This window comes from Sorex araneus, chromosome 3 (genome assembly GCF_027595985.1).
Source record: "Sorex araneus isolate mSorAra2 chromosome 3, mSorAra2.pri, whole genome shotgun sequence".
Taxonomy (NCBI): Eukaryota; Metazoa; Chordata; class Mammalia; order Eulipotyphla; family Soricidae; genus Sorex; species Sorex araneus.
The window spans coordinates 193,406,390-193,421,997 of record NC_073304.1 but is presented as its reverse complement, the minus strand read 5'-3'; the positions used below and the strand labels follow the sequence as shown (position 1 = coordinate 193,421,997).

The 15,608-nt window shown below is 41.1% G+C and overlaps 1 protein-coding gene across 6 annotated transcripts in view; it reads left to right on the top strand.

Annotated features, from left to right (window-relative positions):
• The first annotated feature begins 1,435 nt into the window (after nucleotides 1-1,435).
• The window catches only part of GOSR1 (golgi SNAP receptor complex member 1), a 37,010-nt gene continuing 22,837 nt past the window's right edge, over nucleotides 1,436-15,608 (top strand). The window contains exons 1-6 of one of the 6 annotated variants that reach the window (XM_055131573.1): nucleotides 1,541-3,025; nucleotides 3,646-3,670; nucleotides 3,824-3,938; nucleotides 8,331-8,418; nucleotides 9,984-10,091; nucleotides 12,739-12,830. In XM_055131573.1, the coding sequence (XP_054987548.1) occupies nucleotides 8,374-8,418; nucleotides 9,984-10,091; nucleotides 12,739-12,830 (245 nt within the window). In that variant the 5' untranslated portion in view covers nucleotides 1,541-3,025; nucleotides 3,646-3,670; nucleotides 3,824-3,938; nucleotides 8,331-8,373. Of the gene's footprint in view, nucleotides 3,026-3,645; nucleotides 3,671-3,823; nucleotides 3,945-8,330; nucleotides 8,419-9,983; nucleotides 10,092-12,738; nucleotides 12,831-15,608 lie in introns of all 6 variants that reach the window. The other 5 variants (XM_055131571.1, XM_055131572.1, XM_004604997.2 and 2 more) reach the window with 5 other exon arrangements.

The window sequence follows — 15,608 nt, the reverse complement described above, 5'->3', positions numbered from 1 at the left end:
ATGTACCTCACTAGTCTGCCCCCATTATTAGATAATTGTCACTAAAATGGGGTCTGGGCCACAAACTCCTCTACCCTTCCATCACCTATCCTAAATATGACCTCTACGGCTTTTATCAACAGAGAGAAAACTAGCATTACCAGCCAAGACTTCAACCAGTAATCTTGACATTTGCTCTTTGTCTTCTTAACCTAATTACCAAATTTGTTTCCTCTCACCTCAACCTCCTGCTTGTACACAACCAAAAAATAAGGTCTACAAGCACCAAATTTTTGTACAATTATTTCTGCCTGGTAGGAAGAGCTCTATGTCCTTGGTCAGCTGGGAGAAATTTCAGCAGAAGGACCATTTCATTGAGATTTTCATTGGGGACTCTTCAGGAGATGCTGTGGGCGACAAAATCATATATCTTATTTATATTCATTATTTATAATATTTACATACACATGTATATCATCATTATCATCCCATTGATCCTCGATTTTCTCAAGCGGTCTCAGTAACGTCTCCATTCATCCTAGTCCTGAGATTTTAGAAGCCTTTCTTTACTTGTCTTTCCCAACGGTGCCACATTGGAGGCTCTTTCAGGGTCAGGGGAATGAGACCCATCACTGTTACTGGTTTTGGCATATGAATACAACGCAGGGAGTTTGCCAGGCTCTCCCATGCGGACAGGAAACTCTCGGTATCTTGCCAAGTTCTCCAAGAGGGAGAACTAGGCTATAAGATGTCACTTCCAGGAGCTTGGTTTTATAGTTTCTGGATCTTGGCCTTTGATGGGATTACATGGTGCCAGTGTCTAGATGGTCACATATGTATATATGTAGGTATATATCTTTGGGCCACAGCTGGTGGTACTCAGGGTTTACTCCTGGCTCTGTGCTCAGGCATCACTTCTGGCAGGGCTGGGGGACCACGTGTGCTGCGGTGGTCGAAGCCAGGTAGGCTGCATGCAAGGCAAATGCTCTGCCCACTGTACTTTCAGGCCTCCAAAGCATTTGAGCACAGTTGCACAGACTGGCTGATCACAGGCACATTCAGTTCTCAGAACATTTTGCTACTTCGGTCACAGTGAACACCATCTTCTGATGAAATTGCATCAGGACATCATGCGCTGAATCATTACAAATAAAGGACCTCTTGTAAAATCTCGCAACACTGGCTCAACACACATGAGATGTGATGAGGCAATCAGAGACAGGTCTGAGGATGACTTTCTTCTCAACCAAGTAAGCCCTTGATATCAAGAGAATAAGTCAAGCTGAGGGCGATGTTAATGGTCTGGGGAACCGAGACCGGATTTGAGAACGAAAAAGACTTTTCTGGTGTCAAAACTTAAAGGGATTAAGGCGGCTTGAAGGCAGTGCCAGGCGCTGGAGCTCTGGAGTGCTTCCGGACCCACGACTCGGAGCCTGTACGAGGATGACCGGGCCGCCAGGGGGCGATGTCTGTGGAAGATCGCGTATCCCATAGGTCCTTGCGCCAGGGCGGAAGACGCGCGGAGTGACTCTCTGGCTCACACGCCTCCACTCCTCTCCGGACTGACGTTGGACAACAAAGATGGCGGCAGGAACTAGCAATTACTGGGAAGGTGAGGACGAGGCCTCCGGGCGGGTCCAGGCGGCTGCGGACGGTTGAATGAAGTTCGGGTCTTGGGGGAGGCAGCAGAGGGAAGAGTCTGGCCTTTGGAGCCAAGTTGAGGAGCGGGTCTGGTCCCTCAAGAAGCCCGGGAGCTGGGGGCTGAGAAAACTGAGCGGCCGGGCCAGGGGGCGGATCCAGAGCGCGAGCGGCCCGGGGCGAGGGGCTGGGGAGCGGCGGGCGGAGCCCGGCGGGCGCCGCGGGCGCTGGGGGGCTGCGACTGTAGTGGAGGGGGCTCGCGATCTGGGGCTCTCGGCGGCAATGACTGTGGAGCCGCGGAGAGCGGAGTTGAGGTGACTGTCGGAAAAGAGAAAGGCGGAACTGTCGGTCCGCCCGTCGAGGGAGGAGGGTCCCCGGCGTCCGCCGGGACTCCGAGGACGGGACTTTTCCTCTTCTGCTCTGGAGTTCGAGTGTGTCCAAAGGCGAAGGCGAGCGGACCGGGATGAACTGTAATCCCCGCAGACCCCGTTGTGGATCGGCTACCGACCGGGCTTATTTCGTTCCCGAGCGTGCGGTCCGGTCCAGTGCGCTCCCGTCGACGAAGCTCGGAGAAGGCTGCTGTGTTGCTTGGAATTCGCCTTGCCCCGTCGCAACAGAGAAACTCCTTTCAGCACCCTCTCCCCCTGTTAGATGTGTTTCCTATGACTTCCCTCCGAAGCCTTCCCCCCCCCCCCCGAAACCATCACAGAGAACGACAGCTTTGTCGCTGTCCCCTTAATTCTAAAGTCCTTCGTACGTGCCTGTCATACTTGCAGAATGCTTCTTCCTTGCTGTTCTCTATCAAGAAGACAGTTAACTAGTGACAGGGCAGCATGCGTTTGGTTTAAAACGTATTAAAGTGCCTGTTGGAAATAGGCATTTCAGCTAGAAAATGCTTTACTGCTCGTCATTAGGTTATGCTTTTTTTTTTTTTAAGCGCCTTGTAATAATTAGTGCCGTTTTGTTGGCACCCTTTACTCTGTGCCAGGTGGTTTTAAACATGTGATCTTTTAATGCATAGAAAAATCTAAAGATTTTTCTATGTTACATGAGGTTTTCGAAAACAAAACACGCAGACTCAGAGATTAGTTTGTTAAGTAAATGAAAGTGCCAGTTTTCAGAATTTCAGAACCTTAGACTGGATGGAATTCTGAGATTTGGTGTCTGTGCCAATACTCCACTGTATTATTCAGCTTCACACTTCTCGTTGTTGATAGTATGTTGTTGAGAATACGTTTCTCTTTTCTGGAAAGATAAGATCTTTATGCCATTTCTTCTGTATTTCAGCTCTTTTGCTGTGAGAGTACTTCCTTGTGGGTTTTTAGTCTGGGTACACTCAGCCTTAGATGCCAGCTATACCACTCACTTGGCTTGCTTGTTTCTCCCCCTTTAAGACTTGTGCTCTCGGGTATGTTAAATTTCTATACTTCGTTTGGCTTCTTTAGAAGCACATTTATTTAGACTCTCAAATTTGTTTTAGTGAACTTATTGGCCGTTTAAAAAAATCTCAGTCAAAATTACTTGTTGGTTACTCTCCGTCACTAAGATATTCTTGAATAAGAAAATAATTTCAGAGGCTGGAGTATTAGTACTGTGGTTAGGATGCTTGCCTTGCATGCGACCCACAGGGTTCAATCCCTGGCATCCCTCCCCCCCAACACCTCCCTCCCAGAAATTCTTGAGTGCAGAGCCAGGAGTAATCCCTGAGAATAGCTGGGTGTGGTCCAAAAAACAAGCCCCCAAAAAAGAAGGGGAAAATATGAATTTGGATAAAACTTGGAGCATAATGCGATAGAAAAATCCCTGTCAAAGCAGTTTTAGTTTTTCTTTCATAAAGTTGTGAAATTAATAAAATGCTGGAGAAAGCATATTCAGTTCCTTTAGAGTCTTCTGCCTTCTTTCAAGTTAAAAATTTTAGTTACTGCTTAGAAATAATTTCAGGGATTATTAGAAGTTTGTTGTCAAGTTGTCTTGGGTGAAGCTGAAATTTTGAATTTCCCACTGTTTCTTCCCTTGTCCTATCTGAAGCTTGATTGATAATTTATTTTCTTAGGTAAGTCTTCGGTTTCCTCATAATAATTTCTCCTTATGGAGGGGGGGTAACAACTAGATCAATATGTGATTATTTGCATAGCTTTCTTAAAAGTTTTGTGATGTTCATATCTACCGATGGACTAGTTATTTGCTTTTATAATTTTGTTAAAAGATCTCAGGAAACAGGCTCGACAGCTGGAAAATGAACTTGACCTGAAACTAGTTTCCTTCAGTAAACTATGTACAAGTTACAGCCACAGCAGTGCCCGAGATGGAAGACGCGACAGGTATAGGTACTACCAGATTCTATCTATTTATGTCTTAAACTGCTTTTAGTTTTTAGGCTGTGCTGAGAATGCAGAGCCCTGGGCCTCCTACACATGAAGCTGTGCTCTACTGCTCAGCCAGCCACTCCCAGTTTTAGAACCTTCTTAAGTATTAAAAACTAAGGGAGTATATAAAACTCCATAACTTAGTCATTTGGTAAAATTTTTTTTTTTTCATTCAGTTGTTGTTAGTTTTTGTTGTTGCTTTTTTGGACCACACCTGATGGTGTCCTTAGGGTCCTCTCCCAGGGGTGCATGGGGGACCTTGCAGTGCCAGGAGTGGAACCCGGGCCTCTAGCATGCAGAGCCTGCATGCAGCCTCTTGTGCTGTCTTTGTGTTTTATTTTCTTTGTTAATGATCAACTTATCTTTCAGTCATTTGTAACATATTTTTCCTAATTTTTTTTTTGGAGGGGGGGCTCACACCCAGCAGTGATTAAGGCTCATTCCTGGCTCTGGCTTGGGAGATGGGGATGAACCCCCTGATTGGCCTGCATGCAAGGCCAGTGCCGTACCCACTAAACTATCTTTCCAGCAAATCCATACCCCCACCCCAATTTTAGTTCTTGAGACAAACCTTTCTTTGTGATGCTTAGGCAACAGTTGTGACAGTGTTAGTAGGGAACTGCTGAGATTTAAGAATGAGTCTGTGGGTCTGGAAAGATAGTACAGAGGGTAGGGCGCTTGCCTGGCATGCAGCCCAACCCAGGTTCAGCCCCCAGCATCCTATATGGAGTCCCCTGTGCGTTGCACGGAGTGATACCTGAGTGCAGAGTCACAAGTGGCCCCTGAGGATTGCCGGGTATGGCCAAAAAAAAAAAAGGGGGGGGGGGAAGAATGCACTATATCAGAAATAAATGTTTCTGATTCAAAAAATGTAAGAAAATATGGTCTAATATTTGCCCATATTGTGTTATATTTTAAATTGAGCTAAGGAACTACCCAAATGCAAGGTATTCAAACTACTGTTCTGATGATTTATAATGAATCTAATGCAGCATATGCCCTTACTACTAAACATAATAGGCATATTTTTAATTTTGATACTTTTTGAAAAGTAACAGTATAGTGAATGTGAATATTAAACGTGAAAAGTACATATATATTTTAATTTTATTTATATATTTAATTGAACTTTGAATGTGAAAAGAACATATGTATTTTTTATCTTTGAATCTTATTCTCACTTTTGTTTGAGGAGAGGGTGTTGGGCCACATTCAGTGGTGCTTGTGAGTAAACCCCAGATGGTATTCAGGTCTACCCCTGAACAGTCGTTCTCTCTGGCCCCTCTTCTGTGCTCATTAGGCATTCAGTTATTAAAAAAAAAAAAAAAAAAGGATAGGAAACATTGGTGTTACTTAGAAAGGTCTGAATTCCCATCTGCCTGTCTTCCAAATGGAGAAATAATCATTGCCAGTTCACTTGAAGCCCATGATAGCGTTCCCTTTTCTCCCTTCTCATAATCTCCATATATTTTTAGTACATATGTTTGTGTTTCCTGAGCAGCTGGTAGTTGGAGCTGGAGTGATAGTATAAGAGTTAAGTTGCTTGAATTTACTTTGCACATGGCCCAGCCCAGCTTAGTACCTGGCACTGCATGTGGTTCCCCTCGACCCCCAGCACTACCAGGTGTAGGCCCTAAGCACCACTGGGTGTAGACCCTCCCACCCAAAAACAATTGATAGTAGTAGCCTACTACATTTTCACCTTGCTTTTTTGTTTAACATTATCTTTAAGATAAAGTGATGGGTGCCATGAATTTAATTGACTATAGCGGAACATGATTTCTAATTTTTACTAATGAATTTTTTTAAAAGCTGTCACGAGATTTTCATCCCGTGTTATAAGAGTTTAACATAAAAGCTGCTGGGAAATAACTATGGATAAAAATGTTCTATATACCCATCAGATGAATTTCTGGTAGGAGAATTTTTAGTTGCTACCCTCTTTTTTATTTCACATATGTTTTAAAGGATTCTTAGTGTGTGGAATATTTTTTGGCCAACAATAAAAACAATGAAAATTGAGATGGGATTTGAATCCATCTTCATTCCCCTTAACACTGTAGCCAGATTGTTGCTTCTGTTTAATTAGGGTCTAGTATTAAATAATTAAAGTTAGAGGTAGTAGGACCAGCATGTTGAGTCTTAGACCTAAGAGTAAGCTATTTGCATGTCACAGTTTTGATTTTGATGTTGCTTTACAGTATATCACCTGTTTTTTGGCAAGTGAAGGCAATTTTCTTTTCCATAAAATGAACTTTTTTTTAATCATTGGAAAGTATTTTTCCAGAATGTAGTTCTCCCAAATGGATGTGGCAGTGAGTACAGTTTTTAAATTCCTGCTTGTTGTAGAGCATACAGTAGGCAAAACTTTGCATTGCAAGTAGCTGACCCAGGTTTAATCTCTGGCAGAGCATTTGGTTGACTGCCACCAAAAACCAAGAGTGATCCCTGAGCACAAACCCAGTAGTAAACCCTAAGCACCACTAGATGTATCCTACTCTCCAATCTCCCAATTATTTTAAAATAAAATTCCTGCTTGTTAAGAGATACAATTAGATAATGCTTCTAAAGTACTTTATTCTTAGGTTGAAAGCTTGTTATAATGAAAAAAAGCTCAGGACCAGAATTTTTCTTCCAAGATTTTGAGATTTTAATGTATTTTGAGAATTTTATGATCTGAAAAACACCTATAGATTGAATAGAATATTTTTGGTTTTGTTTTGGGCGCCACCCAATAGTGCTCAGGGCTCATTCCTGGCTCTACACTCAAGAATTACTCTGGGCAGTGCTCAGGGGACCACCATATATGAATATGGGATACTGAGGATCGGACCCAGGTCAGCTGCATGCACTCGGGAATTACTCTTGACAATGCTCAGGGGACCACCATATATGAATATGGGATACTGAGGATCAGACCCAGGTCAGCTGCATGCAAGACAAGCCATTCTCTCTCTCCAGCCCCTGTAAATTTAATTTAATTTAGCTGAATAATAGTTTTCTGGAGAATTGTAGTTATTCTCCAGAAAAATAAGTTGGGGGGGGGTGGGTGTGTCTGTGCACGCTCGCGCACTTACAAAGCATAGTGTCCTTCCACATTCCCATTTTGGTCCATTGCTTTTTCATAGTGTCCTTCCACATTCCCATTTTGGTTCATTCCTTTTTTCCATAGGTGAAGATGTAGGCTTATTCTAAGTAATAATCAAAGAAACTTGGTTTGACTCACATTAATAAAAAACTATAGATATTTATTTTAACAAGCCAGCTACATATTACCTTTTTTGAGGGTAGGAGTCACATCAGACAGTGCTCAGGGATCACTTATGATGGTGCTTGGGGATCAGACTGGGTCAGCCTGGTGTAAGGCAAGCATCTTTATCTTTCAGGCCCTAAAATTAGGTAGATATTTAATACATGTTAAGTACACTGAAGTGACTTCCTTATTAAATACTTTTTGACTATACTATGGACACATACAAGAAGGGAAGTAGTAGTAAATAGTGTATTTATTTCAGTGTTATGCTGATGTCTACAGCCATACCACCCTGAACGCACCCAGTTTCATCAGTGTTATGCTGATGTATTAAAAATTCTTCTACCACACCCTGGCTCTATCATAGGCAGGACAAAGGCTTCAACAGATTGGAAAGCAAGTTATTGCTGGGTTTATCTATGTTTAGGGTAACTAGAATTTGTTTTGAGCCATTTAGGTGATAACATATTACTTGAGGAATCTAAGAAATCATACTTGCTTTGGGATAAAAAATTTAAGGATAAAAAAATAAAAGAATTTTAAAGATCATTCCTTAATAGTCCTATAATATATGCTTCCTTTATATTCTGATGTATAGCTCCACAGTTTTTTCTTTTCACATAATTTATTCCTTTAAAGTCAGTATTTAATTGGGTACTGCCATTGCTTAACTTTCATTTAGGTAATAGTAAACAATCATTTGTGGTTTTTTATACTAGTAGTATTATTGTCATCATTATCACTATCTTTAGTTAGGGACCATATCCAGAGGACTCAGGAGCTACTTCTAGTGTGACTGAATAGCATGGGCCCCATGCGGTGCTGGGTATCAAAACTGGGCCACCAGCATGCAAAGCTTTGAGTGTTCTTCTGGGTCCTTCATTTACATTTTTTGATTTGGGGAAGTTTGGGAAAGTCTTAGACTTAGTCATATTTTATACTGAATTTAATATTGTGAACTATGAAAAATGATAGTTTTTAAACAGAATATCTCAGAATACCAGTTGACCTCTTTAAGAGTAATTAATTTATTTAAGTGTGTTTTAAAGAATTACATTTAAGAGTAGATTCTCTTTTCTTGAATTTCTCTTTAGCTCTGACACAACACCCCTTTTAAATGGATCAAGCCAAGATAGAATGTTTGAAACAATGGCAATTGAGATTGAACAACTTTTGGCAAGGGTAAGTGCCTTCTGTTAAATGGCTGTTTTGCTAGTAATTGTGTACTTGTTAAGTATGATCACTGTATCACTGCCAACCGGTTGTTCGTCAATTTACTCAAGCGGGCACCAGTAACATCTCTATTACACTCAGCCCTGAGATTTTAGCAGCCTCTCCTTATTCGTCTTTCCCAACAATTGGAGGCTCCTTCAGGGTCAGGGGAATGAGACCTATTATTACTGTTTTTGGCATATTGAATACACCACAGGTAGCTTGCCAGGCTCTGCCATGCAAGGGGATACTCTTGAGAGCTAGACCGGCTCTCCGAGAGGTATGTATGTATCTTTTACTGTATTTGGAATATGAACATGCCATGGGGAGCTTGCCAGGCTCTCCCGTTTGGGTAGTAGACTTTTGGTAGCTTGTCAGCTTCTCCAAGAGGGAGAACTAGGCTTCCGGGAGTTTGGTTTTATAGTCATTGGATGTTGGCCGTTGATGGGATTACATGGCACTGGGGGCAGTTTCTGGGTGTGACTGCCTAGCTACTGGAAAATGGGGGATCTGGGTGGAAGAGACCCAGTCCCGATCTGAGCAGCCTTGGAGATCTCGGCCCCAGGTCCTGCACACCTGGGTTCCTCTGCAGGTTTCTTCATGCGTAAGGCTTGTCCGAACGTGTGGAGAGTAGCCTTGAGCATGGCTGTGGCTGGGTTCCAGAAGACTTCAGCTGTCGAGGCTCTGCTTGGGGGGAGGGGGGCCGGGCGACGGAATCCGTCCCCTCCAAGGGGCCCCGGTGAAGACAAAACCAAGCTCCCGGAAGAGAGTAACACAGAGTGACTTGCACTCTGTACCTGGCTGTCTTCACCAGAGCCCCTCGGAGGGAAACAGGTTGCATTTCTCCCTCCTCCACCCGCCCCAAGCAGAGCCTCGACAGTTGAAGACCTCCAGAACCCAGCCACAGCCATGCTTAAGGCCACTCTCCACACGTTCAGACGAGCTTCATGTGTGAAGAAACCTGCAGAGGAACCCAGGTGTGTGGGACCCGGGGCTGAGATCTCCAAGGCAGCTCGGATCGGGACTGGGCCTCTTCCACCCAGATCCTCCATTTTCCAGTAGCGAGGCAGTCACACACAGAAACTGCCCCCAGTGCCATGTAATGCCATCAACAGCCAACATCCAGAGACTACAAAACCAAGCTCCCGTTAAATATGATACCCATTATATATTTAAATTTTTTTTATCAAATCACCTTGATAAAAAACTTTATAAAGTTATTTATGATCTAGTTTCAGGAGTACAATGTTTCCTTCACCAATGTAATATTCATTATATCAATGAAGATATGTTTACTGAAATTATCCATTCAAGATGAATGCCTCCATGGCATGGAATTTGATGACATCCACTTCCAAGTCTTGTGGCTTGGGTAATATTAGAATCTTTCTGTGCTGACATCTTGATTTTTTTTTTCTCTTTTTAGTGTTTTAGTTTTGCTACCAGTTAAAAGGATTGGCAAATAATTAACTTTTGTCTTCTTTAGTGTTGTCTGAAATATTTCTGTTGGTCTTCCTTTTCTCTTTTTTTTTTAGCTCACAGGAGTGAACGATAAGATGGCAGAATATACCAACAACGCAGGTGTTCCTTCCTTGAATGCAGCACTGATGCATACGTTACAGCGGCACAGAGACATCCTGCAGGTAGCACATTGCACTTGTGATTTTATGTTACCATGGAAATTTGTGTGTGTCCTAAATAGAATACGTTTAATCTGTAATGGTTCCATGATTTTAAAGGGAGGTATATAGCTCAGGGAAAGGTCATATTCAATCCCTTGCAGCACTGCACATCAGTTATAAACCCCACAGCATGGCCGTTTGGGTGCTACAACCAAGTGCAATCTCTGATCTCAGGTCAGGACTTCAGTTATTCTGGTGATACACATGACTCGTATTGTCAGATATCCAAAACACAGACCCCAAAACACTGAAAACATGAACTCTAAGATGCAGTCACTAGAACTGGGTAATGTACCTGTCAAGTTGACAGGTTGGAGGGGGGGGGGCAGTAGAGGTTGGGATAGGGATTAAATATAGGAATACTAGTAGAAGAAAGTTGACACTGATGGTGTCAATAACTTTGCAAATCACAGTTAAGTTTTTAAAATTGTATATAGAAAAACTATGAAAGTTTGAAATAAGAAGTAAAGCATGATGGGCTGGAGCAGTAGCACAGCGGGTAGGGCGGTTTCCCTTGCACGCGGCCGACCCGGGTTCGATTCCTTCGTCCCTCTGGGTGAACCCAGCAAGCTACCGAGAGTATCCCACACAGCAGTGCCTGGCAAGCTACCCGTGGCGTATTCGATATGCCAAAAAAAAAAAAATGGGACTGAAGTGATAGCACAGCGGGGAGGGCATTTGCCTTGCGCACAACGGACCTGGGTTCAATCCCCAGCATCCCATATGGTCCCCTGAGTACCGCCAGGACTAATTCCTGAGTGCAGAGCAAGGAGTAACCCCTGAGTGTCGCTGAGTGTGACCCAAAAAGAAAAAAAAAGTATGAGGAAAATTAATAAATTTTGAGTAAAATTTAGTATCAGAAACTATAACATGACTAATTCATTACACAGAAAACTCATGTAAAGAAAAATCCAATAAGAAAATAGGCAAATATCTGGGATTTTGTTATAAAGAATGAGTGACTAAAACCACATTCCCAGAGGATGGAGCGATAGCACAGTGGGTAGGGTGTTTGCCTTGCACGCGGCTGACCCGGATTTGAATCCCAGCATCCCATATGGTCCCCTGAGCACCGCCAGGAGTAATTCCTGAGTGTAGAACCAGGAGTAACCCCTGTGCATCGCCGGGTGTGACCCAAAAAGCAAAAAAAATAAATAAATAAAACCACATTCCCAGTCAGTCAAAATACAAATGCCATGTTTTACCTATTAGATTAGAAAATGTGTGGAAGTAATTTGTTATGTAGAAAATAATGAGAATTTACCATTGTGAAAACATAAATTGCATAGCGCTAGCAACATTTAATGATTTTATTCTGCTAGGTATTTACTTTTCAGATATACTTTAATACCTGAACCTCCCATCCCCCACCCCTCACATTAGAGATCAAGTTCAGCATCTAAGGCATGTAAGACATTTGCATTCTGTACCACCGAACCCATCTCTTTGTGAAAGGGATTGTACTAAAAATACATGTAGAAGAATGTTTATTGCAGCTTTTCTTAACAGCAAAAAAAAAAAATTTAAATAACCAAAATGTTTATCAGTAGGGATTTTATCATTTTGATACTAATAAAATTCTGTGGTTATTAATAATGTAGTTATTAATAATGAGTTATTACAATCAGGAAAGATTGCTGATATTCTTTATGTATAAAAACCATGCAGAGCAAAATATGATTTCTTTAGCATAAATGAAATAATAAATATGCTTTTATACACATACATTTTTTGGAAAGAAAATACAAGAAAGTAGTAGTAGTTTTGAATTGTAGAGCAGGATGGTTTTGATTTTATGTAGGGGTGCTGGGGACCAAACTCTAGGTCAGCTGCATAAAAGGAAAGTGCCCTACCTGCTGTATTTTTGCTCTGGTCCCTATTATTTTTGTTTCTAACCAGTCAGTAGGAGCTCTCTAATAGATGAGATTGTGTCAGTGTCTGTGGGGAAGGTGGAAGCGTAGTGCACAGGGTATTGATTGCAGTTCCTTAAACATGCAGGGCAAAGTACTATGCTGAGCTAAATGCTTTTATATATTTTTCTGAACTAAATAATGAATATTCTTTAATTTTTAAAAAATCTTGTAGTAATGAGGTCTGAGTAGTAGTGCAGTGAGTAGGGCATTTGCCTTGCACGCAGCTTATCCAGTTCAGTCCCAAGTACCCCATATGGTCCCCTGAGCCACCAGGAGTGATCTCTTAGCACAGAGCCAGGAGTCAGCCCAGAGCACCACCAGGTGTGACCCCCAAAACAAACTGGTAGTAACAAAAAGAAAATACTTGACGACCACTTTATTATTTGTACTTGTCATGTTTTTGTTTCTCATTTGTGGGCATAGAAATTAAATTTCTTACCTTTTTTTCCTTTATAGTTCTGCCGCATAAGATTAGAATAAGATGCAAAAGATAGTGATTTAATGGCACTGTCCTAGCACTGAATTGTTTTCATTTGAAGAAAGTTAATTCAGGAAGGTGATCATTATTTTTACTTTTTGGTAGTTATATTTGTTAACAGTTTTTGGACAGAAATGTATAGTATGATTATAACTAGTTCAGTAAGTTAATAATGTATAATTAGTGTATGTTAAATCTTGATGCTGGCTTATTGCAGGATTACACACATGAATTCCATAAAACCAAAGCAAACTTTATGGCAATACGGGAACGGGAGAACCTTATGGGATCTGTACGAAAGGATATTGAGTAAGTCACCTTTTATCGTATTTTGTAGAATGTTCATTGAGGTTTAGACTTTGAGTAATTAAGTAGCCAAACATTGATTTGGATTTCAAGATTTCTCATCCTGTTTCACAATGTTTAAACACTGCTGCTGCAATTTGGTCCTAATCTGCTTTTCTGGTCTTATCTCCAGCTTCGAGAATTTTCATGGGCACCTTTCAACACCGATTTCCTGTCTCAACTCAAAATCTAGCTGAGATAATAACTCAAAGTTTCTCACACTTACTTGACCCAACTTTTTTGGGGGGAGGTGACAGGGAAGCCCCCTTTTCAGAAAAAAAAATTGTTCAGTTCTTCACTGGAAATCAACTTTGATTAAGGGAACAAACAGAAAGTGCTCTCAATTGCACCTTCCCCCCATTATTCTAGTGCCTTCCCCCTTGCCCCCCCAAAGCAGCAGTACCACCACTTTAAGAAACACTCTTGAGAATTTCATAAGCATTTTCTCTGGTCTTCTACTACCTGCTTTTAGGGTTATAACATTGGGTCCCAGAGATAGCTCCAGGGGCTAGGGTATATGTTTTACATGCAAAAGGCCTAAGTTTGAGCTCAGCACCACATAAATTCTCAAGCACTACTGAGATTAACCTCTCAGCACTGAGCTAGGGTAGCTCTTAAGCACTCTACAGAGTGTGGCCCAAATTTATAGCATTGTAAATTTACCTCAGATTTATAACACCAACATTTTATTAAAGTTACCTCAAAATCATAACATTTCCAGTAACTGAAGATCTACCTGTTGGCCCTCTTGATTAATACCTACTCCTACTCTTTACTTTGTCCCAGTAATTATATATTCATTCAGATAGCTATCAGTAAAGCCTTCCCCGAAATCTGAAAATCCTTGATTCCAGATTCTGTATAAATCCTTAGCTTTATGGCAAATTATTTAAGAATTTCCAACAATTTATACTGATCTCAAGCCATGGTGTTTTTCTTTAGAGCCCATACCCAGTGGTGATCAGGCCTGGTGGTGGCAGGGGGCCACCAAGACCACACTCACAGTGCTGGAGAACTGATTGAGGCTTTGCATATGCTAAGTAGTTACTCTACCATTTGAACTATTTCCCAGCCCTCACTCTGTTATTTTAAAGATTTGTTCTTTTCTTCTATCTCTTTAGCATTGTGATAATTTAATAGGTTTTTGGAAACATTTTTTTCATATTTTCTTATTAGCTTCATATAATAGAGGAAATATTTTGTTCCATTTTATAAAAACTAGGTTTTTTATACTTGGTAATAAGCTACTTAAGATAATATCTAAAATTGACTAACATATTATTTAGGATAGCTTTAAATCCAAGCATTTATCTTCCAAGTTTAGTTTGGTTTTGATTATGCTGCTTTTCCTGATACAATCTTTCCTGCTGTGATTTGCACATCATTTTCAGCAGCTTGTTTTCTCATTGCAGTATGTGTGCAGTTGTATTTTTAAAATTGTTTCTAATATTTTGAGAACAGAAACAAATTAACGTCATCAAAATGACAATACTCCCTAAACCATTATCAGATTCAGTGCAGTCCCTATAAAGAGAAGGATATTTTTCAAAGACTAGACCACACATTTGCAAATTCCTATGGAACTGTAACACATCCCTCCCCGCCACCCGTATCCAAAGAAATTCCTGATAAAAAGAAGATGAGGGGCATCACTTTTCCCAACTGCAAATTGTACTACAAAACGGTAGTAATTAAAACAGAACAGTAATGGAATAAAAACAGACCCTCAGGTATAGGGTTGTTAATCTTCAGTAAGAGAGAAAAAAATATATGAAAAGGAGCAATGAAAGCCTCTCCAACAAGTGGTCTTAACAAAACTGGTCAACCACATGCCAAAAAAAAAGAATGTCAGATCTCTTTATAATGCCATGAAAGTCAAATCAAAATGCATTGAAGACCTCAGTATCATGCCTGAATCCATAAGGTACATAGAGGAAAATGTTGGCAGAACGTGGCAGAACTCTCCATGACATTGAAGCTAGAGGTATCTTTAAGGGTGATATGTCACTGACCAAGCAAGTGGAAGCAAAGATAAACAAATGGGACTACATTAAATTAAAAAGTTTCTGCACTTCAAAGGAAAAAAAGACCAAAATACAAAACCTGTAGACTGAGAGAAATTATTTGCCCACCTACCACTCATCTGATAAGGATTAATAGTCAAGATATAAAAGCAATGGTAGAACTTTGCAAGAAAAAAAGAAAAATCTCCCCATGGGGAGAAGAAATGAACAGAAACTCAAAGGGGAAATACAAATGGCTGAGAGGTATATGAAAAAATGCTCTCTACCACTAATCATCAGGGAAATGCAAATCAGAACAGTAAGATACTGTCTCACAACAAAGAGACTGGCACTTACCACAAAGGGTTCTTGACATTGATGTTGGTGTGGATGCAGTGGGGAGGAAAGTGATCCTCATTCACTGCTGGGAAATGTCTACTGGTTCAGCCTTTTTGGAAAACAATGTGAAAATTCCTCAAAAAAAACCCTGAAAATTGAGCTTCAATATGACCCAGCACTTCCACTCCTGGGAATATAATCCAGAATCCCAAAATTACAAGGCAGAAAATATGTCTGCACTCCTATGTTCATTGCAGCACTATTCATGATAGCCAAAATCAGGAAACAACCCAAGTGCCCAAGAACAGATCACTGGATAAAGAAACTATGGTATATCTACACAATGGAATACTATATGACCATTAGAAAAGATGAAGTGATGAAATTTGCTGCTGTGTAG